The 20,948-nt window shown below is 38.0% G+C and overlaps 1 protein-coding gene across 1 annotated transcript in view; it reads right to left on the reverse strand.

Moving 5' to 3' along the window:
- Nucleotides 1-9,990: 9,990 nt before the first annotated feature.
- Nucleotides 9,991-20,948, reverse strand: part of LOC149161768 (uncharacterized) — a 46,993-nt gene continuing 36,035 nt past the window's right edge. The window contains exons 3-7 of the mRNA XM_089434994.1: nt 12,168-12,822; nt 11,539-11,978; nt 10,707-11,391; nt 10,350-10,442; nt 9,991-10,059 (exon numbers count right to left, since the gene is read on the reverse strand). Of these exons, the coding sequence (XP_089291120.1) occupies nt 9,991-10,059; nt 10,350-10,442; nt 10,707-11,391; nt 11,539-11,978; nt 12,168-12,822 (1,942 nt within the window). The remainder of the gene's footprint in view (nt 10,060-10,349; nt 10,443-10,706; nt 11,392-11,538; nt 11,979-12,167; nt 12,823-20,948) is intronic.

Raw genomic sequence — 20,948 nt, forward strand, 5'->3', positions numbered from 1 at the left:
AGGGAAAAATCCTCCTACCCAGACCAAAGCACCAGAGATACCAGCATTACAGACTCCTCTAAATGAGGAAAAGGGCAAGAAAAGGGATAGAGAAGAGACCACACCTGTAAGTGGACCAGCAGAGCAACCAGAGGCAAAAAGGCAAAGAGTGGATCCTCTAGCTGAAGAGGAAATTATTGAGGAAACCATAGAAAGCCTAAGAGGCGAGAGGGCAACCAGCCCACAGATCTCCCCGGTGATAGAAACATCCACCAGCTCTCACAGGCAGGAATTGGAGAGGCAGCATAGTGTGGAAGTTTCCTCCACAAGGCCGCAAAGCAAACAAGGTTCTGATATCAAAAGAACATTCACGGACATCAAGGCCCAGAATGAGCCAATAAGACTGCAACTTTATGATCAGTTTCTCAAGATGACCCCCACCAAACAGCAAAGGTTAATGTCTGCCTATGACATTAAGGAAGGAAAAATAATCTTGAGCCACTTTAAGCCTAAAGTGCAACAGCCACAATCAGCTGCAGATTATATTAGAACAAATCTGGAGGTCCTTGCCAAAGACATTCATCCTATGGACCAAATAGAGCTGCACAAGCAAACTGGTGAGATGGTCTACTCCACATTGGCAGACAAGGCAATGTTAGCTCACCAATTGCAGAACTCATTGAATAACACTTCTGCCCAACTGGATTTGGAAAAGGCATCTTCTTTAGCCAAAGACAACAGGATAAAGTCCTTGGAAGAAATTATCATTGAGTTGGGACATGATCCCAAGGATGCCAAGGGAATAAAAGCATTGATGAAGAAAAAGGAAGAGGACATTGCTGCCCTCAGGAAACAACTGAAGCTGCCTATTACTATGCATCCACAAACTTCAGAGATTGTGCAGCAAAAAGAAGAGGAGGACATGATGGACTTGCTGATGAGAATGAATCAAAGACTAAGTGAGACAGAGCAAGCCTTGGAGAAAGCACTACAAGATAAGCAGGGAGAGTCGACCTCCCAGCCACCTGAAATAGCTCCAACAGTCACAGCTGCCCCTCCTACAGTTACAACAACAGTCCCTCCCATTGTCCTAGCATCAGCAGCAAGTACTTCAGCAACAACAGCAACAGCACTACCATGACCACAGAGCAGTTAATAAAAGCTATGGAGGATCTAAAACTCCAAGTATCATAATTAAAAGAAGCCAAAGAGAAATTGGCAAAATTAGAGGTGAGTTATGACAAATCCAAAGTGACTGTGGCAGAAAAGACAAGAGAGGTGAAAGCATTAGAAAACAAGTTAAAAGCATTGGAAAAGGACCTCTCTTTAGATAAGCCTCTGGGAGAAATCAGAGGCATTTTGTGGGCTAACATCAGTGAATCCATTTGTAATATGTGGAGATCTATTCAAATTATACATGAACAGATTGACTTGATAGCAGCAGCCCAGGTGGAAATTCAGAAGGCCAGAAATTTATTGGGACATATGCCCGAACAGGCCAACAGGTTAATACATTTTCTGAACACTAAAACTAGCGAGGAACTAGCAGCATTGGACATCCGGGACAGGACAGCCACCATTCTAATAGTCAAAAGAGTTCTAGCCATGAAAACCCTGATGCAGAATTTGGAGAGGAAGAGCCAGGACATGCAAGTGGAGGTAGATTATTTTGTAGAGAGATTTGAAGTTTTTCATGGAAGGGGCTTGCCAAGTCTGTTGGGGAGTAATGAACGTCTACTGAGACAAGCTGAGTACACACACAAGTTGAATGAGCATGCTGCTAATCAAGCAAATGCATCATCAAGTACTTCAGCAGAGAAGGCCCTTCCATCTGGCCAAACTCTCTACAGTAACTTGAAGAATCTATTTTTTATTGAACATGAAGTCAAACACCTTTTTACAGTCCAGCCTAACTTCTACAGGTACACAGACGCTGATGAGACTTTGAGAAAGCTACGAAGACATCAATTACCAGAGGAGCAGTGGTGGCAAAGTATGTTGGAAATCCTGTAGGCGGGTTTCAAACTTTTGTTTTTTCCCAGAATACAATAGATATCATAAAGCAGAGAAAAGGAACGGGTGAGAGTCTCGCGGGGTAGCGATGTATCAAATCAAAAATTAAATGCACCCGAGAAAGCTAAAACAGCCGCGCAAAAGATCAGTGGAAACAGCCACCGGCCTGCTCGTCAAAGCTTACAGTCAACGCATCTTACCAACTGAGTGGCCAGCACAACAGCAATCACTTCTGCATTTATTTCTTCCTGTTCCCAAGATCATTTACTTCTCCTGTAAAGTAGGTAGAAGAAGTTATTACTAGATATTATCTCTTTGAGATATTTTGTAAACATTTTTGTACAAATACCTCCCCAAGCAAATTATTAGGGGTTGGTGATACATTTCTGGAACTGTGCTGTAACTCTGAAAACTCTTCTAAATAAAAGTTGCTGGAATGCGTTTTTGCTGAACTCTATGGATGTGGAATTAATGGCAGAGGACTATGTTACAGAATTCCTGAATCATTTTGTGGATCAATAAGTCTCTCTTACTTGTGTTTTAAATTTCTGTGTTTACTATATGATATATGTTTCATGATCTAAATAACAGGGAAAAAGAATAACCCAGAACTTACTTAACTGTACTCTGTGTTCAATCTCTGTTATTATTTATGTTTTCTTCAGAATTAGCATAAACAGGAATTCTTAACTGCTCCTGTTTCCCCTAATTCTTACATCTTGAATATTTGTTTGGGAATTCTTAACTGCTCCTTGGCAATAATCATCCATTTTCCCTCTGTCTACATGATGAAGGATTCTTAATTGCCCTTCACCCACAGACTCCATTCCATCTGATTTCAGCTTATAAATTGTCCCATGACTGATTACCTTGCTCTGTAGTACCCCCTCTGTTAAAGAAACCATATCCAGCGATTCATCCTCATAGACTCCATTAGCCCAATGGACTGAACTTCTCAGATTTGCACCCCTTTTCTATTGAATATTACCATCCAAAAATCAAACAAACGCTTGTTCTTAATAACTAGCCTAATATACCTCAAAACAAAGCTAAATTATAAAGAGAGAGCCCTCTCTGGATGCAGATTGGCTAGAATCTGTGTCTGAAAGTTTGGTCTATGGTTACCTTTGCCGTATTCCTTTTCTACAACTTTTAGGAACAACCTGAGTGATAACACCCCTAAGACCACTGAGTCCTGGGTTAACAGAAACTGGGCTCCTTTGATCAAGAGCAGCATCACCTCTTACTTCTTAGGACGAGGGTATTTCCTTTTCGAATTCACCTCACAGGAGGACAAGGATCTGATCTTCCAGAATGGCCCCTATTTCATGGGCCCCCAGGGCTTGTACCTCAACAGATGGACGTCGGATTTCGACCCTGCAGTCGATGTCCCTTCAGCTGTCCCTGTTTGGGTCAGACTTCCTAATCTTCCAGTCCATTGCTGGAACTGGGACTCGCTGAAACACATTGGAAATGCCCTTGGGAAATTCATAGATAGGGAAAACAGCAAAGATCAATATGATTGTGCTCGTATCTGCATAGAAATATATCTAGAGGTGGGTCTCCCGGAAGCCATCAAAATCAAAGTAGGAAGCTGGTCCCATCTGCAGAAGTTGGACTACGAGCAGCTGCCTTTCAAATGCCGAAAATTCCATGTCTACGGCCACTTCGCCAGAGGTTTCCCAACTAATGTGGAACCAGAAAAGGGTAAAGAAGAAACTTGGAACCAGGTCAAGCACGCCAGGAAAACCCAAAAGCAGGCTAGTCCAAACGGAAGAGGTCCTCAAGCCCCCCTTTAGCATCCCCCTCCCAGAAAGGATCAAGAAAACAAATTTGCCCCTCTAAGCTCGCAAATAGAGGAAACTCAGGAACCAGAAAATCAAAAATCAACCCCTCCCTCCAAAGACACCCCCAAAGGTTCTGGAAATGGAGTTGATCAAGCTGGAAGTGGTGTTCCAGCAACAGAGGCAATGGTTGAAAGTGGTGTTCCAGCAATAGATTTGGCAATAGTTGAGAGCTCCAAAGGAAACACTATCCCAGCAGAGGAAGAGAAGCATGAATCAGAGTCCTCAAAGGAAGAAGGGGAAACAGGAGAATCCCAAGCTTCGATAACGAGATCCACAAGAGGCCGCAAATCTGACTGGGGAAAAAGAGAGCAGGAAACTTTTAAGGATAAACTTCTAGGCAGCCAGCCAACCCTTGAGAAGCTCCTAGCATCAAAAGCAAAGATGGCGAGAAACCAGCCCCAAGGCTCCAAGGGAGCCAACCAGAAATTCAAATGATGAAGATAGTCTCCTGGAACTGTAGAGGTATGGGGAGAAAAATCAAAGAAGAAGCCATCAGAAGTTTAATAAGAACAGAAACTCCTGACATACTTCTCATCCAGGAGACCAAACTGGAAGACTCTGTCTTCCTTCAAGCAAGTAAGAAACTTTGGAGCAAATGTGAGGCAAAAGCTATCTTAGCTCGAGGGGCTTCCTGAGGGCTGGCCACTCTTTGGAACGCTAGCAAATTCTCATTCATTTCTGAGACCCTCAATACTCACTCGCTGCTCTTAAAATTGCAGCACTTAGGCTCAAAAGAGATTATCAGCCTCTTCAACGTGTACATCCCTATGAACGCTGTGGAAAAAAAGGCCTGCTGGGACTCCATAAGAACCCAAGCAGATCTAGTTAACTTGGAGAATATCATCATAGCAAGAGATCTCAATCTTACTCTCTTATCAGCAAACAAGAGATGAGGTAGCATTGTTCGAGATTCAGCAAGGGAATGGGCAGAGGATCTTATGCAAGACTGGTACCTCCTGGACATCAAGCCAATCTCTTGTAAGTTCACTTGGACTAACAAAAGAATTGCCCTGGTCATATTGCTACTAGATTGGATAGATTCTTAATTCAAAGCTCTTTTCTTCTGCTTGGGTTAGAGGCTAGAGTTCATATTCTCCCTTGCAGCACTTCAGACCATAAACCCATCAAGCTGGAACTGGTGTCTCAGCTTGACCTAGGTCCAATCCCCTTCAGATTCAGCCCGCTCTGGACTAATGAATCAAACTTCATGCATTTAGTTAAGGACATCTGGATGCAGCCGGTAAAAGGCTCCCCCTTTTTTGTCTGGGAGGAGAAGCTCAGAAGAGTGAAAAGGGCTTTAAAAACCTGGGTTAAAACTCTGCCCAATCCAGCAAATGAAAGAAAAAATCTTCAACGCAGTCTGGAAAATCACCACCTCCATGCTGAAACAGCTGATATAACTAAAGAATTTCTAGACAAAGAAGCCCAGCTCCAGCAAAACTTCCACAAGGCTTGTCTAGCAGAAGAAGAGTACTGGAGAATTAAGTCACGCAGTCTTTGGCTTAAAGCAGGGGACAGGAACTCTTCCTTCTTCCATAAACAAGCTCAGGCAAGGAAATGTACCAATGCCATTTCCGAAATCAAAGATGGCACTATTACTCATAAAGACAATGCAAGCATCAAAAAAGCTGCCTCTCTTCACTTTCAAAGCCTGTATAGCGAAGATAAAAATCTGGATCAAAGCTCTGATATGATTGACGTGGTTCCCTCCTTGATTACTGTTGAAATGAATCACCTTCTTGAAGCTAAAGTCACTAAGAATGAAGTCAAGGATGCCCTCTTCACCATGGACCCGGACAAAGCCCCTGGACCGGATGGATTTACAGCCAGATTCCTCCAATCTTGCTGGCAGATTGTGGAAAAATACCTATACAAAATGGTTATCAAGTCCCAAGCTTGCCAGAAAATCGGAGGCAGCACGAACTCTGCTTTTCTTGCTCTCATTCCCAAAGAGAAAGGAGCCAACACGTTCAACAGGTTTCGTCCGATATCGCTATGTAACATCGGTTATAAACTGATTACTAAAGTTATTGCTAATAGGCTTAAGCTCATCCTCCCCAAAGTCATTCCAGAAAACCAAGGAGGATTCATTCAAGGGAGACAGATAGTGGACAACTACTTGTTGGTCCAAGAGGCAATCCACTCAAGTATGAGTCGCAAGGAAAAAGGTATGGTTGTCAAGCTTGATTTAGCAAATGCTTTTGATAGAGTCAAGCACAGTTTTCTGCTGAAAGTCTTACACAAATTTGGATTTGGGGAGAACTTTATAAATTGGATTCGGGCCTGCATTTCGGAGCCTTGGATCGCTCCTTTAGTAAACGACAGAGCTGCTGACTTTTTCAAAGCCACGAGAGGGCTCAGGCAGGGGTGCCCACTCTCACCCCTTCTGTTTGTTCTTCAAGCCTCTGTCCTCAGCTTCTATTTAGACAAAAAAATGATGGATCAGGAAATTGTTGGGCTCTATATAGCAAGAGGTGTTAAAAACATCAACCATGCCCTCTTTATGGATGACACCTTGTTATTGGGAGCTGCCTCTGTGCTCATAGCCTCCAGTTTTAAAGGAGTCCTGGACGAGTTTTGTCTGATTTCGGGGAAGCAGTTTAAACAATGGAAAATGCCAAATCTATTGCTGGAACACCACTTCCAGCATGCTCAATTCCATTTCCAGAACCCTTGGTTTCGCAGCCTCCTCAAACTAGACTTCCTTCAAGTATTTGGGCCTTCCTATTTTTCTTAAAAGAGCCTTCAGCAGAGATTGGCTTCCCCAACTAGAGAAATTCAAGAATAAGCTGCTTGCCTGGGGCTTTTCCTGGCTCAACATTGCTGGTAAGTCTGTCCTCATTAAATCTGTGCTTAATAGTCTTCCCTTATTTTAGTTTTCTGTACTTCTTGCTCCCTCCGGGATTCTCAGAAAAATGGAGGAGATTATTCAGAATTTTTTTTGGAAGGGGGGCAAGCAAAATGAGAAAAAGTTTTTGTTAGTCAGCTAGGATTCCATCTCCAAACCGCTCTTGGAAGGAGGCTTGAACTTCAAAAATCTTGGATACCAAAATATCGCCATGGGAGTTAAGCTCATATGGAGAATTATTTCTCCTAACCCTGCCTGGGCTCATATAGCTCTTTGGAAAAAATATTTTAAGGGCAAGCGTTTCTGCTGTTTAGACCATCCTCTGCCGCTCCAGAACTCGCCCTTCCAGAAGCTCTGTTCAAAAGCATGTCAACTTATAAATACTCATGCCTTCTGGGTCCCTGGCAATGGAAAAAGGATCAACCTTTGGACAGACAAAATTATGAACAATGAGCCGCTGGGAGACTGTCCCTCTCTCCATGTGTTGCGCAGTTGGATGAACGATGCTGGATTGCGTTCCCTGTGGGATATCTCAGCCTGGCAGGATTCACGCTGGGCTGGCTGGAAAATTGAAACGCCCCCAAATTTGGCTATAGAACACAAGGAACTGCTCTCCAAGCTTCACGGATTGGCCCCAACGCGGATGCGAAGTAGGGATTCTAGAGGTTGGGGTGTGCAGGCTGGTGGTTATTCCGTAGCTCAGGGTTATGCCAAGCTTTGCGAGCGCACCCATGTGGCCAGGAATCCAGAGCCTTGGAAAGGGATTTGGTACCACCCCTCTCTGCCTAAAATTGATTTTTTCAATTGGCTGTTATGCCACTCCAAAATCTTGACTGACGACAATCTGCAAAAGCGTGGCTTCCACGGCCCTTCAAGGTGCAGACTTTGCAAGGTAAATCAGGAAAGCGTTTCTCATTTGATGCTAGAATGTTCCTTCACTTTGCAGATCTGGTCCACGCTGCTGAATACTTTGAGTGCCAGCTTCGAGTTGCCTTCCTCCACTACTGATTTTTTTGACAAATGGCTGCAAAGGTACCCTGGTCCTCCTCCAAAAAACAAAATTATCAGAGCTGCTTGGTTTATCCTCCCTAAAATTACCTGCTGGCAGATCTGGCTTGAGCGAAACAAAAGGATTTTCAGAAACTGTGAGCAAGACGTCAAGCTAGTGGCAGTTAAAATTAAATGTCAGTTAAAAGAGTGCCTGAGAGACCACAAAGATGATTTAAATCTCTCTCAGCAAGATAAAAATTGGGGCTCTTCGCTCGATCTACAGTTCCAAAATTTGGGAAAGAGCATCTCCCTCCCAAAAGCTTGGCAAATAAGGGCTACAACAAACGAGCTCCAGGGATGGATTGCAAACCATCAGAGGCACTCTCTATTTTTTGATGGGGCTGCTAAGGGCAATCCTGGAAGAGCTGGTGCTGGAGGAGTTATTTTTAACCCAGCTGGATCTAGGATTTACAGTTTCGCCTGGGGCTTGGGCATCGCTTCCAGCATCCAAGCAGAGGCTTTGGCTCTTTATCAAGGACTCAAGATGCTGAAAGTGTTGAACATCAGGGAGGTTAATGTTATTGGAGACTCTCAGGTTATTATTAATACTATGGTGACTCGTTCTAAGCCAAAGGACCTAAGGCTAGCAAGGCTGATTCACAGAATTTCAGACCTTGGTGATTCTTTCCAGAATTTAAAATTCTATCATGTGTTGAGAGCCAATAATAAAGAGGCAGACACTGAAGCTAACAAAGCAGCCCTTCTTACGGCTGGTGCTCTGCTCAGAGGTGGTCAGGAAATATGGGAACCAATCCCTTAATTTAGAACATTGTCATGTTTTATTGCTTTCTGTTAAATCAGTTTGTTTGTACCCACAAGCTTGGGAAAATCTCTGAAATTGATCACATAGTTGCTGCTAAGAAAAGATGTGAGCTAATCATAAATGCCACGGTTTTGCAAGGCTGCTTAGCACTTATCGTTTTAGACTCACCCTTTGTAATCCGCTCTTTGGCATTAAGGCCAAGATTCTAATATATCCACTACCCATTTCTGTAAAAAAAAAAAAAAAAAACACACACACACATATATTAAAACAAACAAACAAATTACAATAAACGAATATAATTTCTCAAAACAAATTATAATAAAACCATCTTAAAACAAATAAACAAATTACAATAGAAAAACCTATCTTTATTTAAATAACCTTTATATCTCTATCACTTTTATATGTTGCATCTCCCACCTTCATAAACAAATCACTATAATTTCCCACAACATATTATAATAGAACCCACCTTAAAACAAATAAACAAATTAGGGTAGAAAAACATATCTTTAAAGAACCTTAATATCTGCATCACTTTATATGTTCATCTCCAACCTTCATATTTTTCTATGGTTACTTGACATTGCTACAACCCCTTTTTAATAGAGCGAATGCAACTTCGACCAATTGACGTTGAAAAGTACATTTCCATAAAACAAACATGCTTAAAATGTATGTAAATATATCATTCCATCTCATCGATTTTCTATTTCAACCTCGTCATTTTAAATTTTTGCCGGGCCAACAACCAGCACTGTCGGAACCTCAGACATTTTTCTCAAAGATCTCTGGTTTTGAGACACATTCCTTCTTACTCTCCACGCTTAAATACGAATTGATCTTTGCACAGCGGACTGGATCACCATCTTTATAATGATTGAAGGGAACGCTAAATTCATTACTCCCTGGCAGTGTCGAACACGGGAGGTCGTTGTTTCGAACCCCTACGTAAAATCTTTTTAATCATCGTTTGCGTTTATTAATCTCAGTTTCTCATGCGAAGACCTATTTTTCCGGTTCTATTTCTTTCCCTTCACTGAAGATTTAGCAACCTATTTTTCTAATTCTTTAGCTATTTTTTCATTGCACAATCCGGATTAAATTTCTAAATTTGCGATTCCGCCACTCAAATCCAGCTTGACGGTTGACGGTTTCTTTAAAAAATTTAGTTGAATTCTTAGAATTTGAATCAAATTTAGCAAAATCAATCGAAAACTCCAGTTCTAAATGCACAGGCCATGGAAATTCTGCCTCTGAGCAGTGATCAAATTTGAAGGGTAGGTCTTAATTTCATTTAGAAGGGCACACATTTAGGTCGCACTTCTAGAATGAAAAGCATAACAAAAAAAAGCAATTCAATTGACAATAGTAAATTATTTTCAAATTTCTTTTTATTTTTTCACAAACAAAAAGATACTACTATGTCAAAGGCTGCATTAGTAAATGAATTACTCTTAGTGATTGAGAAATGTAACCACATAAGATCATATTGCACAGGCCTTGAACTCAGCCACAATTGAACCAACTATAGGGACAAAATCATAGTTGGGAAACTGCATATGAGTACAAAAAATAAACATATATACATAATTACATCTTAATGAAATTGAAACAAAAATAAAAATACGAAGAAACAAAAATACTTATATTAAAAGTATATAGAAGGTCTCATTTATAAAATGAAAAATAAATTCTAGCTTATATAGGAAGTATCAGTGTAATTCTAGCTTATAAACTTCAAATTTGACCAAATCACTATTCTATTGTCTATTAGAACTCTTTTGGAAAGTTGAGACTTCCAATATTTTCACATCTCAAATTATTGGAACTACAGTCCCTATACTTGGCTGCAAAATTGATCTAAGATAGCTTTTTCTTTCAGTGATAAAACTTTGACAATTGTGGTCCTCCAGCTTAACATATCTTGTGCAATATCCTGCAATGATTACATTCAATATGTGTTAGAAAAACTTCACACGCAAACTTGAAAAATATGGTTATGCTTTCATTTACAAAAGGCAAATAATATAAAACTAAAAAAATTCACTTACCAAAATGGTTCATTCAAGTGCTCGATAGAGTAAGACAATGATGGTAATAAACACTGAAACTTACTAGTTCTTTCAATCTATTTTCATAGTGGAAGAGGTTTTCGAGTTTTCATCTATTTCCATTCATCATAAATAGCATTCCAATCTACCTCATTTAGAGCATGAGGTGCACTGAGAGAGATAAACATTAACATATCCAATGTTTTTAAAGAAAGCCTTGACCTATCCTCATTTTTTATCTGATTTAATTTTGAAAAACCTCTTTCACAAACTGTTGTACTAGCCGAAATAACAAGAATTGCTTGCCATAGCTGCATTAAGCATGGAAATCCTTCAAACCATTCAATTTCACCTCCACATAGATCCCATGCTCCAAACATATGCTTCTTTGGGTCAGATTTATACATAGTACATATAAATTCATCCATTTCACCCATACATTTAATGTTGTCCACAAAAAGCAAGCCTCCAGCACTAAATTTTTCACATAAACATGTCAACCATCTTCTTGTTTGAGAGTCTCTGTCATCCATATCCTCATAATAATTATGAGGACTAAAAAATTTAGCTGCATTAAAAATAGGTAAATCTGTGAACCTTGCATTTAGAGAGTCAATCACCTTCATTACAAAAGCCTTTCCCAGCGTAATGCAATCATCTAGTGTCCCTGATCTTTGTGATTTTGGCAAACTCTCAAACCTTAATTCATGTACATGTACTATACCTATGAAATCTGCAAACTCAAGAGTTCCCTGTTGTGTTTTATCTAAGAAGGATGATGTATGCATTGCACCTGCCCCAAATGTGCCTTTTAGAAATCGCTTATGAAGCAAGCTAATAGTGATATCCAAAGTTGTTCCAATAGATGTAATGTCAACATGATCCTTTTGAAACTTTTGATTCAGCTTATTTAATTCAATAAGCACATCTACAAATAAGTGGATGCAAAATTGAACTTGAAATATTGTAGTCATCTCATACATTTTTTTCTCCACTAACATCCAGTCCCTTAACAAAGCAGGCATGAGCTTAACGAGTCTTTCCATGACTTTTCCTCTAGAAAGCCATCTAATATGATGAATTTGTAACACTTCTAGCCTTGTGATTTGAAATGACTGCATTAGCTCTTTCAATTCTCCATGTATTTTAGTAGATTTCCCTAACCATGAATAGATCTTGTTTGCAAACTTATCAATAGCTTGCAACTCTTCAAAATAAGATGAAGCATCATTAGCTGCTAATGCTTCTCGATGAGCTATACAATGGATATCTACTAAATGAGGAGCATGTCGACGAAGCTTAGTAGATAAACCTTCACGAATACCCCTCATGGATGATGCTCCATCAGATCCAAATCCAACTAACTTTGTCATGGATAGATTCATGTCTGCTAAAAGAGATGTCACAACATCATACATAGACTGTGATGTTCCATCCCTAATTTGTAGCAATTGTATGAATTTTGTAGCACATGGACCTCTTCCTTCATTGGTCAAATATGTAATATAAATAATCAAATGTTGCACCATAGTCCGATCAGTGCTTTCATCAACTAAAAGTGAGTAATATGGACTTTGGAAAATCTCATCTTTTAATTTTTTCCAATATACCTCCTTAGCAGCTTCTAGAAAGTCTTTTCCAGATGTTGTATTTGTATATGTTGAGTATTCATCTGTTAGAGGCATGTGAGGAGTGTTTTTATACCTATTCAACTCACAAATTGGCTTATATACTTCCAAAGGTAAATCATGTATTGCAATGAAATACATGTTCTCAATAACTGATATAATTCTCTCTTTCTGAGCATCAACCATTAGTTCTACATGTTTTGTAATTGGAAGAGTACTCCGTTTACTTTCTCCCTCTACAAGTTGCAAAGCAAATTTATGAGCCTCTGATGTTGCATGGATGTTTAAAGCACTAACTTGAAGGGTTGTGCTTCCATCTTTAGAAAATGGAGTTTCTCTTTTAAATTTTACACACCATGAACATTTTATCCTTTCAACACCATTAAAATCTTTTACAGCATAAGCCCATGGAAATCTCAACTTCCATTTGGACTTGAATGTTCTTTTGTACCTCTTGGATGTTGGTTCCTCTTCAAGAAGTTCTGCACTATCTGATTCATGGTCCTCATCCACATGATCGTATACTTCATTTTCAGAAATATGTGGTTGATTAGAACATTGAGAGATACCAAATGCATCGGAAAGTGAAAGTTGTTTCAGATCCTTTTTGGGGTGACCAAGAGGTGGCATTTTATACCTATAGTCAACAAAACAAGAAATATAAAAATATAAATTAATATAAAAAAACATAATATTATTTGAAAATAAGACAATATACAACAAAATTCATATGAAAACTAATGAAAAGCAACAAATAGATCTCACACACATAGGTCTGTTGATCATTGAAAATTAAAATTAACATTGATCTTCATGGAAGGTTATGCACATTGCTATCACCAAAATGAAATTTCTTCTATAACAAGGAATATCTCAAATTGTTTTTTAGTAATTGTAATGTAGAAGGCATCATGATTCACAAGGACAACAATCACAAAAAAGGGGATGCACAAAGCACACCAGCAGTTGGCAGTTCGAGTGGGGCAAGTCTATGCAGCATGTGTCATGTATGGATACTTCTTGAGAAGAGTTCACAAACACTTCCAACTAGAGAAGAGCATTAAGATGCTTCCTTTTGTCTCAAATGAAGAAAGTGATTCTCAGCAGTTGAATTACACCCACCCAGAATTAGAAGGTAGAAATTAGCAAGAAAATTCAGCTGTACAAGGTGGTGTGGCTGGATAATAAATAATGAATAAAAATCGTACACGATTATCTCCCAACACTGCTAACACCAGATGATTAGGATAGCCATGAATATTAACATGCATGGTTCCATGATTGTTATGTATGTTAACAACTACACATGGTTGAGAGGGGAGGTGGGCAACTATAAGTCCAAATTTCATTGCTCAACAACTGTACATTTCAATGTTATGGTTCTAATTACATCACACATAAAATTATAGACATGCATGTGTGTACATTTCAATGTTATGGTTCTAATTACATCTCAAATAAAATTACAAACATGAAAGAGTGCGCATTTCAATTGTTTCAAATATTCTTATTGTGTGTTTTGCTTTAGGAAAATAAAAACAACAAATGCTTCTATCTCTCTCTGAGTTGTTACATGCTTTTATTAGTGGAATATTTTTCTTCATCTATTTATCCTTCTTTTATACAGTAAAAAAAATACATTGAACAATGTACATATGTTTCAAATCATTCCATTGCATCTCAAATCAACTTGTTATAATGAACATAATATTGACTAGCCAACACATATAAACATATTATCACATGACATTGTAAAGCCATCACTCATTCTATCTTATTAATTATTATTGTCCTATATGGATTTATATCTATTGCTTTTTGTATGTTGGATTTCTCTATAATAAATTAACATTATTCATTTCACTATTGCAAACATGTGATATTAGACGTCTCTAGGATTAAAATATAGGTAGATATACTTTGATCAATGTCATTATTGTATAGGGATTTAAACAATACTTTGATTGATTGAATAACTTCCAATTTTTTTATCCTTCAAAATGCTTGTTTATATTTTTATAAAAATAAATAAAGTGAATGAACAATAATCAATTCACTCATGAGTGTGAGTTTTTTCTAGTGTAATTAAATTGCTTTGTATGTCATGACCAAAAACTTGTGTTTCTACTCTAAAATATAGCATTTTAAATTTCTTTGTTTAATTTAAAAAGATATAAAAAATTTATTTTCTCACTTCTTGATTTATAAAATTCAAATCCATATTACATTTGGTAAAAAAGATGATTGACATATTGAAAAAAAAATTAATAAAACAAAAAAAAAAATTGTTAAATCTTTTCCACTTACATTTTATTATTCTCTTTTTATTCATTATTCTTCTATGTTCATTTCATTAACTAAACTTTTATGTTCAAAATAAGTTATTATGAGAGACAATTGATTGTAAATCACTTTACCCTTAACTTTATTGGCAATGAAATTGATAATCTTTCAATTTTTGTTCCCCTTAAATATCTTATATTGTGTTATTATTAAATCAATCTATGTATCACTTTGGTCTAGCTTCATGAATTAGAGTTTGGGATACATAATTCATTTGGGATACAATGTTAATGAAATTGATAATCTTTCAGTGTTTGGTCCCTTTAAATCTCTTATATTGCGCTATTATTAAATCAATCAATGTATCGCTTTGGTCCCTGTTCACCAATTAGACTTTAGGATATTCTGTTTTAGAGCATACATTCATAGTCAACACAAATGTATGAGCAAAATTAATGGCCACTCATTTGAAATTATTATTAATTCTTATAAACTGAATAAATTAAGCTTAATTGCAACTAGGATAGTTATTCGGACGTATAAAAATGATAACAGAACGCGAACGCAAGAGAAGCTCTGAGGAATCGAAGAAGGGTGTTGTATTTTATAGAAGACAAGGGATTAAAAAACAGTGGGTTGTATTCATAAGCGAGGCGGATTTGGAAAACTGTGGGTTGTATTTCTAATTTTTATAATTGATGAGGCGGTTTCGTGTTCGCTCTGAGGAATCGAAGAAGGGTGTTGTATTTTATAGAAGACAAGGGATTAAAAAACAGTGGGTTGTATTCATAAGCGAGGCGGATTTGGAAAACCGTGGGCTGTATTTCTAATTTTTATAATTGATGAGGCGGTTTCGTGTTCGCTCTGAGGAATCGAAGAAGGGTGTTGTATTTTATAGAAGACAAGGGATTAAAACACAGTGGGTTGTATTCATAAGCTAGGCGGATTTGGAAAACTGTGGGCTGTATTTCTAATTTTTATAATTGATGAGGCGGTTTCGTGTTTGGCATGGGATAGTTTGATAGATTTATGCGTGGGTAAGGGTTTTCAATCAAAATATTAAATTAAAATATTGATAAAATATTCATATTACCAATTTTGATTGATTTTAATTTTGGATCTAAAAATGCCACCAAGCCTTTAATATTCATATTTTCTTTTGTAAGTGTTAAACGAGACATCAATTTTTTATTTATTATAAACTGAATAAATTAAACTTAATTGCAACTAGGATAGCTTATTCAGTGCACACAAACTCTGAATTCAGATGCCAGCCTTTATACATAAGTTTCATCTGAAGGCGGCGTCAATCAATTGAATTGAAAGTGGAAGACACAGTTAAAATGAGAAGGACGATTCATTTTCATGTTGGCTGACACATGTTCATCACAAAGACATTTAGATGCCAACCCTTATTTCATATAATTAATCTGAAGCAGGCCATTACTTGAGAGTGGGGTAAGTCTGTAAAGCTTCAGCTTTATTTTTACCCGGCAATTTTAATGAGATTGCGACTGAATAAGCAGGGAAATGACTGAGACGGCATATGTACATTATTCTCTCTGAAAATTATATGCTTTTGAAAGAAACCAATCCCCATATTACTTGGTACCGTCACTGCTGCATGGACAGAGGATAGTCTTTCAGGGTGACGCTGATGAAGCACCGGACACGTCTTTCAGGGTGACGCTGATGAAGCACCGGACACTGTAACTGGGGACATTGTTTTTGTATTGCAATTGAAAGATCATTCTAAGTTCAAACGAAAGGGTGATGATGAAATGGACCATCCTATTGAATATTGATATTGAAATTTGATGGGGAAATAATATGATATTGATTGATTAAAAATGAGTACATGTTTATTTACAGATGACAGAGAATTGCCTGCTATATCGATCTGGACTAATCTTGTTATGTTATGACATGCATTTCCTCAACAAAACTGTCAATACTCATCAACCAGAAACCGAATAATTTCTTCAAACTCTACAAGGGACTAAAACAAGATTGTTCCCCTTCTCCATTACTATTTATTTTAGTTATTGATGGTCTGAGCAGAGGCATTCAGTTGGCTAGAGAAAATGGACTAATTGCTAGATGCGGGGTAATAAGAACCACTGGTATTTCACATCTCATGTTTGTGGATGACCTGTTGTTTTCTAGAAAAATAAAGTAAGCAAACTACAAGCATTCCACAACATATTTTCCAGATTTGGGGTGGCATCTAGAATTATTATGAACAAAGATAAATCTGTTATCTGATTACTAGTATCTTACCTCCAAGTCACTAGCACATTTACTAACACTGATACAAGTAACTCATTCAAACATTGAGAATATGAAACCATACCAGGAATTGGGAATCCGCAAACAAATAAAATCCAACGTTAGGAAGCCTGTGGAATGCGCTCCTCTCCAAGCATAAATTGTGCTTAAACCTTGCTTGACAGGGGTTTGCTGAATCATGAATCTATGCTCCTCTCCAGCTTAAATCGTTGTTAAACCTAATGGCTCTCAATTGAAACTACCAAATGAAATGGTATCAAAGGGTAATTGTTAAATAATAATTAATAAGAACTTGGATCATATGCACAATTAGAAAAAACAACTCAAAAAGAAACTGTTGTTTTTTAAATGGGAGCAACTTAGAAACTGCCAAATGTAATGGTATGAAAAGGTAATTTTGGCATAATAAGTAATAAAAACTTGCATCATATGCACAATTAGAAAAAACAACTCAAAAAGAAACTGTTGTTTTTGAAATGGGAGTTTCTCAAATGGGATTTAAGTTTTAACATGAAAGGAAATTCTCAAATTCAACATTCTTAAAATTTTAATTTTAGAAAAAATGAAATTTAAAAAAAGGTTGAAAATTTAACAACCCTTCTTAAAAAAATTTAAGATATTATTTCAATTTTTTTTTAAATGACAAAAATCATATTTTAAATTTTTTTTTTTTTAAATTACAAAAATCTTATTTTAAAATTTTTTTGACGTGTAGAAATTTCTCCTTACTTCTTTGACGTGCCAGAGGCCTTTGAAGGGCTCTGACGTGTTCAATTTTGAACACTGCCTCTGAGCCGTGGGATTCTTGAAATCTTTAATTCTGACTCACATTTGCCAACATAACGTGAAAGTTTCCGATATTAATCCCCGACATCGAAAATACACGACTGAACCAGCCATTCTCCCTTAAATTTCCTCGTAATTGCTTCAGAATTGGAAAAAACGTCTCGAGAACTCGAAATCTTAGTCTGAACGGAGAAATCTTGTTTTATTACGGTGAAGTTCCGTTCAAATTCCCGTGTTAACAGAAAATCCTCCTTCGTATGGCCGATTTGTCCACTTCAACGTCAAATTCATTATTATTTTAGTGTGAAACAAAATTACGTTCTTTATTTTCGAGCAATCAAGGGAACTGTTCATCATCGACCTCAGTTAGAATGTCATCTCCCACGCTCAAGAGGAAGCTTTTGTTGACGCGCCAGTTATGGGCTTCTTATAGTCGGAGGTCCCTCTTGGCTTTCTGCTGTTTTCTGTGTGGCACCCTAGGTACTATTGTGTCCATCTCTATTTTGCGGGGACCGATTACAACATACAGGTTTTATACAGCGGGTAATAAGTCGAATGATTTCAGTTCTGGCATTCAAACGAATTCCCTTCAGAGTAGACCGAAGGTCTTAGGGTTTGTAGGAATACAAACTGGTTTCGGATCTGCAGAGAGGCGTAAAGCTTTGAGGGAAACTTGGCTGCCATCTGGTCAACATGGACGGTTGAGGTAAGCTTTATACATGCAGTTCAAGCTACCACTTGCAATCAGTTGAAATTTATTCCACTGGAGATCCAATATGCCAAAATGTTTTCCCACTTTTTAAAAACACAAGATATTGACACTTCACTAGAAACGATCGCAAATATCGTCTTGTTGAGTTCGATTATGGCCTTTTTAAAACAGCATTAAGCAACCCAATTTTTTTGCAGCAATCATATGATTATATTTAGACTATAATTTTCCTGCCAAAGGGAATTGTTGCCTTCCGATGGATTTGTATACTCAATGACCTTTAACATGTCAGTATTGTGCCATCGGTGCTATCAGCTGCTTAGCCTCCTCGCTTGTGCTCTCTCTTTTTTTGGTTTTGCTGCTTGCGGCAACACCATGAATTTAGATTTCCTTGCTTAGGGCATTTTGAGCGCTTATTACATCATCTCACCAACTCATGATTATCCGGATCTACATAATTCCATCGTACTTGTTGTGCGCACCATCTTGGTTTCCTTAGTGTTTGCATATAAACCCAATGGTGGAGGAATTTTTCAGATGGCTGCACAAAGAAATCGAAGGGTTTTGTAGATCTACTCAGCTGCATGCTTGACTGGAGACTTTCAGGCTCTTGAAGAAGATTCAGAGGCAGATTGATCAGTGCTTTGATTTCTATGGCTCTTAGAACTTTTCCTGCAAGCAATTCGAGGAGCTGCAACAGCTGTTAAAGAGTTGGCGTGAAGTCTAATGGTCGTTGGACCTCCAATATCAATTTCTGTTGGTTATTTAGATGACATGATGGTCCCCTTGCTTCGCTTAATGGATCCACATTTATTTATGCTGGTGCCTACATCAATCATGAACATTCCCATCTGATATGTACAAAGGTACTGTCATGATCTAGGACAGAGAGGTGGACACAGCCCATAGATCTAACCCTGTATTTCATGCCTCTTTAAAGTTTTTCAGTTACTCTTTGTATCTTTTGTTTTCAATTACACTCCGTAAACAAATTTAGGCTGGTTTAGGTCACCATTTCAAAACAACTACTCAGCTTAGTACATTTTATCTTCACTTGAAAAGTGCTTCAAAAAGGGTGCTGTTTCCAAAGCAAAATGCTAATGGGGTTTGTAAAATTAAACCTCTTAAGAAAACTATGATCTGTACTTCTTAAGTTACATGAATATATTGTGTAATGATGAAAAATGCTACGAGTAGGACTTCAAGTGAAAATACAAGCAAAATCTAAGTTGGGCCTTTTTCTGAGTAACTTTTGTCAATTGAATTAACTATGGTCATAACTCTCCAGTCAATTGACTGTCAGGGCTTTTGGAAATCAATGTGTGGTGTTCCGTGTTTACTCCTCTAGATCTATGTCCTTTGCAACCTGTACAACGACTAACCTAATTGTTGCAGGTGCCCATAATATTGTGCATAATTAGACTGTAGACATGCATCAATGTTGGATTGAGTGATAGGCACGGGGCTTGCTTGTTCAAAAGCCAAAATTAATTAAATATTAAACTGCTGAAAGGGTCCGTTTTAGAACTCTCCTAGGTTGGACTCCACCATCTATACCCATTGACAACAAAGCATGTCAAGGAATCTCTTCTCCACAGAGCTGTCGAGCTATCTATTTGCTGTTTGTTTTGTAGAGATTGTTACACATAAATTGCGATGTGTTTAAGCTGTAATGGTACTACGTAGCTATTAAGGTCTCCTATACATGGACTTAGGCTTCAATAAGTTATACTTGATTTAGTCGTAGATTTTTAACTGACTTACTCAGTCTGTGTTCCCCAGCAGTGATGGTGTGCGCTAGCATTCACAGCAGATCAGATTTTTCCTAGGTTCTTGTGCATCACAGATGACTCTGGGTTTGAGTTGCAGCACCAGTTTGGCCTCTAAAAGATGCTTTAGTCTTACAGAGTCAGATAGAGGTGCATGTACATGCCTTCCATAGAGGCTTTTTTTATGTTTAGCTTTTCCTATACTGAGAATTGCTTTTCTGTTCTAGAGTTTGATTTTCCAGAATTAGCATAAGTACTATATTTAGCAGCTGTCTTATTTAGAATCGGCACCTTGCATAGAAGAGCTCCAGGGCAGGGAGTGTTCTATCTTAGGGATCATTGCTTGCAGGAAGGGCACACTTCCCTAGGCAGGTCAGGGTTTGTACATTCTCAGTCTAGGTGCACTGCTGGTGTATTCAATTCTCTGTAACCTAGCCTTTCTTCTTGTCTAAATTAAAGGCAAGGGTGGGAGTGATATATTCATTCTAGGTTGAGCTATTGTTGTGTAGTTTTATTTCTTTCAGTTAATTAAAAAACAGGTGTCATTCAGTGCTGCAGGTTTTTTCTACCTTCTGTTGTTCATATTTCATCTATCATATAAACCAACATTTTTGATAGGTTTCAAGTTTCAAAGCTATTCAAGGTTTAGTTTTGCAGGTCTGCTTATCATATATTGAAATTTTAACATGCAGTCAGAGCCATGCTTCTGAGATCTTCCAGGAATTCGTAATGGATAGTTCAGTTGTCCATGAGATGACATTGTTGAAAGATTTTAGTGGGGTTGATCCGCATAGTGCTCTAGTGATTGGAGTGCTGTATATGATTTCTTTTCGGGCTGATTTTTTGGTTTCAAGTGTGGTCAGGAGCTACAAGTATGATTAGTCAATGTCTCCAAAAGTGTGACCATCTAGAGAGTGCTTCCAA

Source organism: Pinus tabuliformis, chromosome 5_2 (genome assembly GCF_031772625.1).
Source record: "Pinus tabuliformis cultivar Carrire ecotype Pingquan chromosome 5_2, CPIR1, whole genome shotgun sequence".
Taxonomy (NCBI): domain Eukaryota; kingdom Viridiplantae; phylum Streptophyta; class Pinopsida; order Pinales; family Pinaceae; genus Pinus; species Pinus tabuliformis.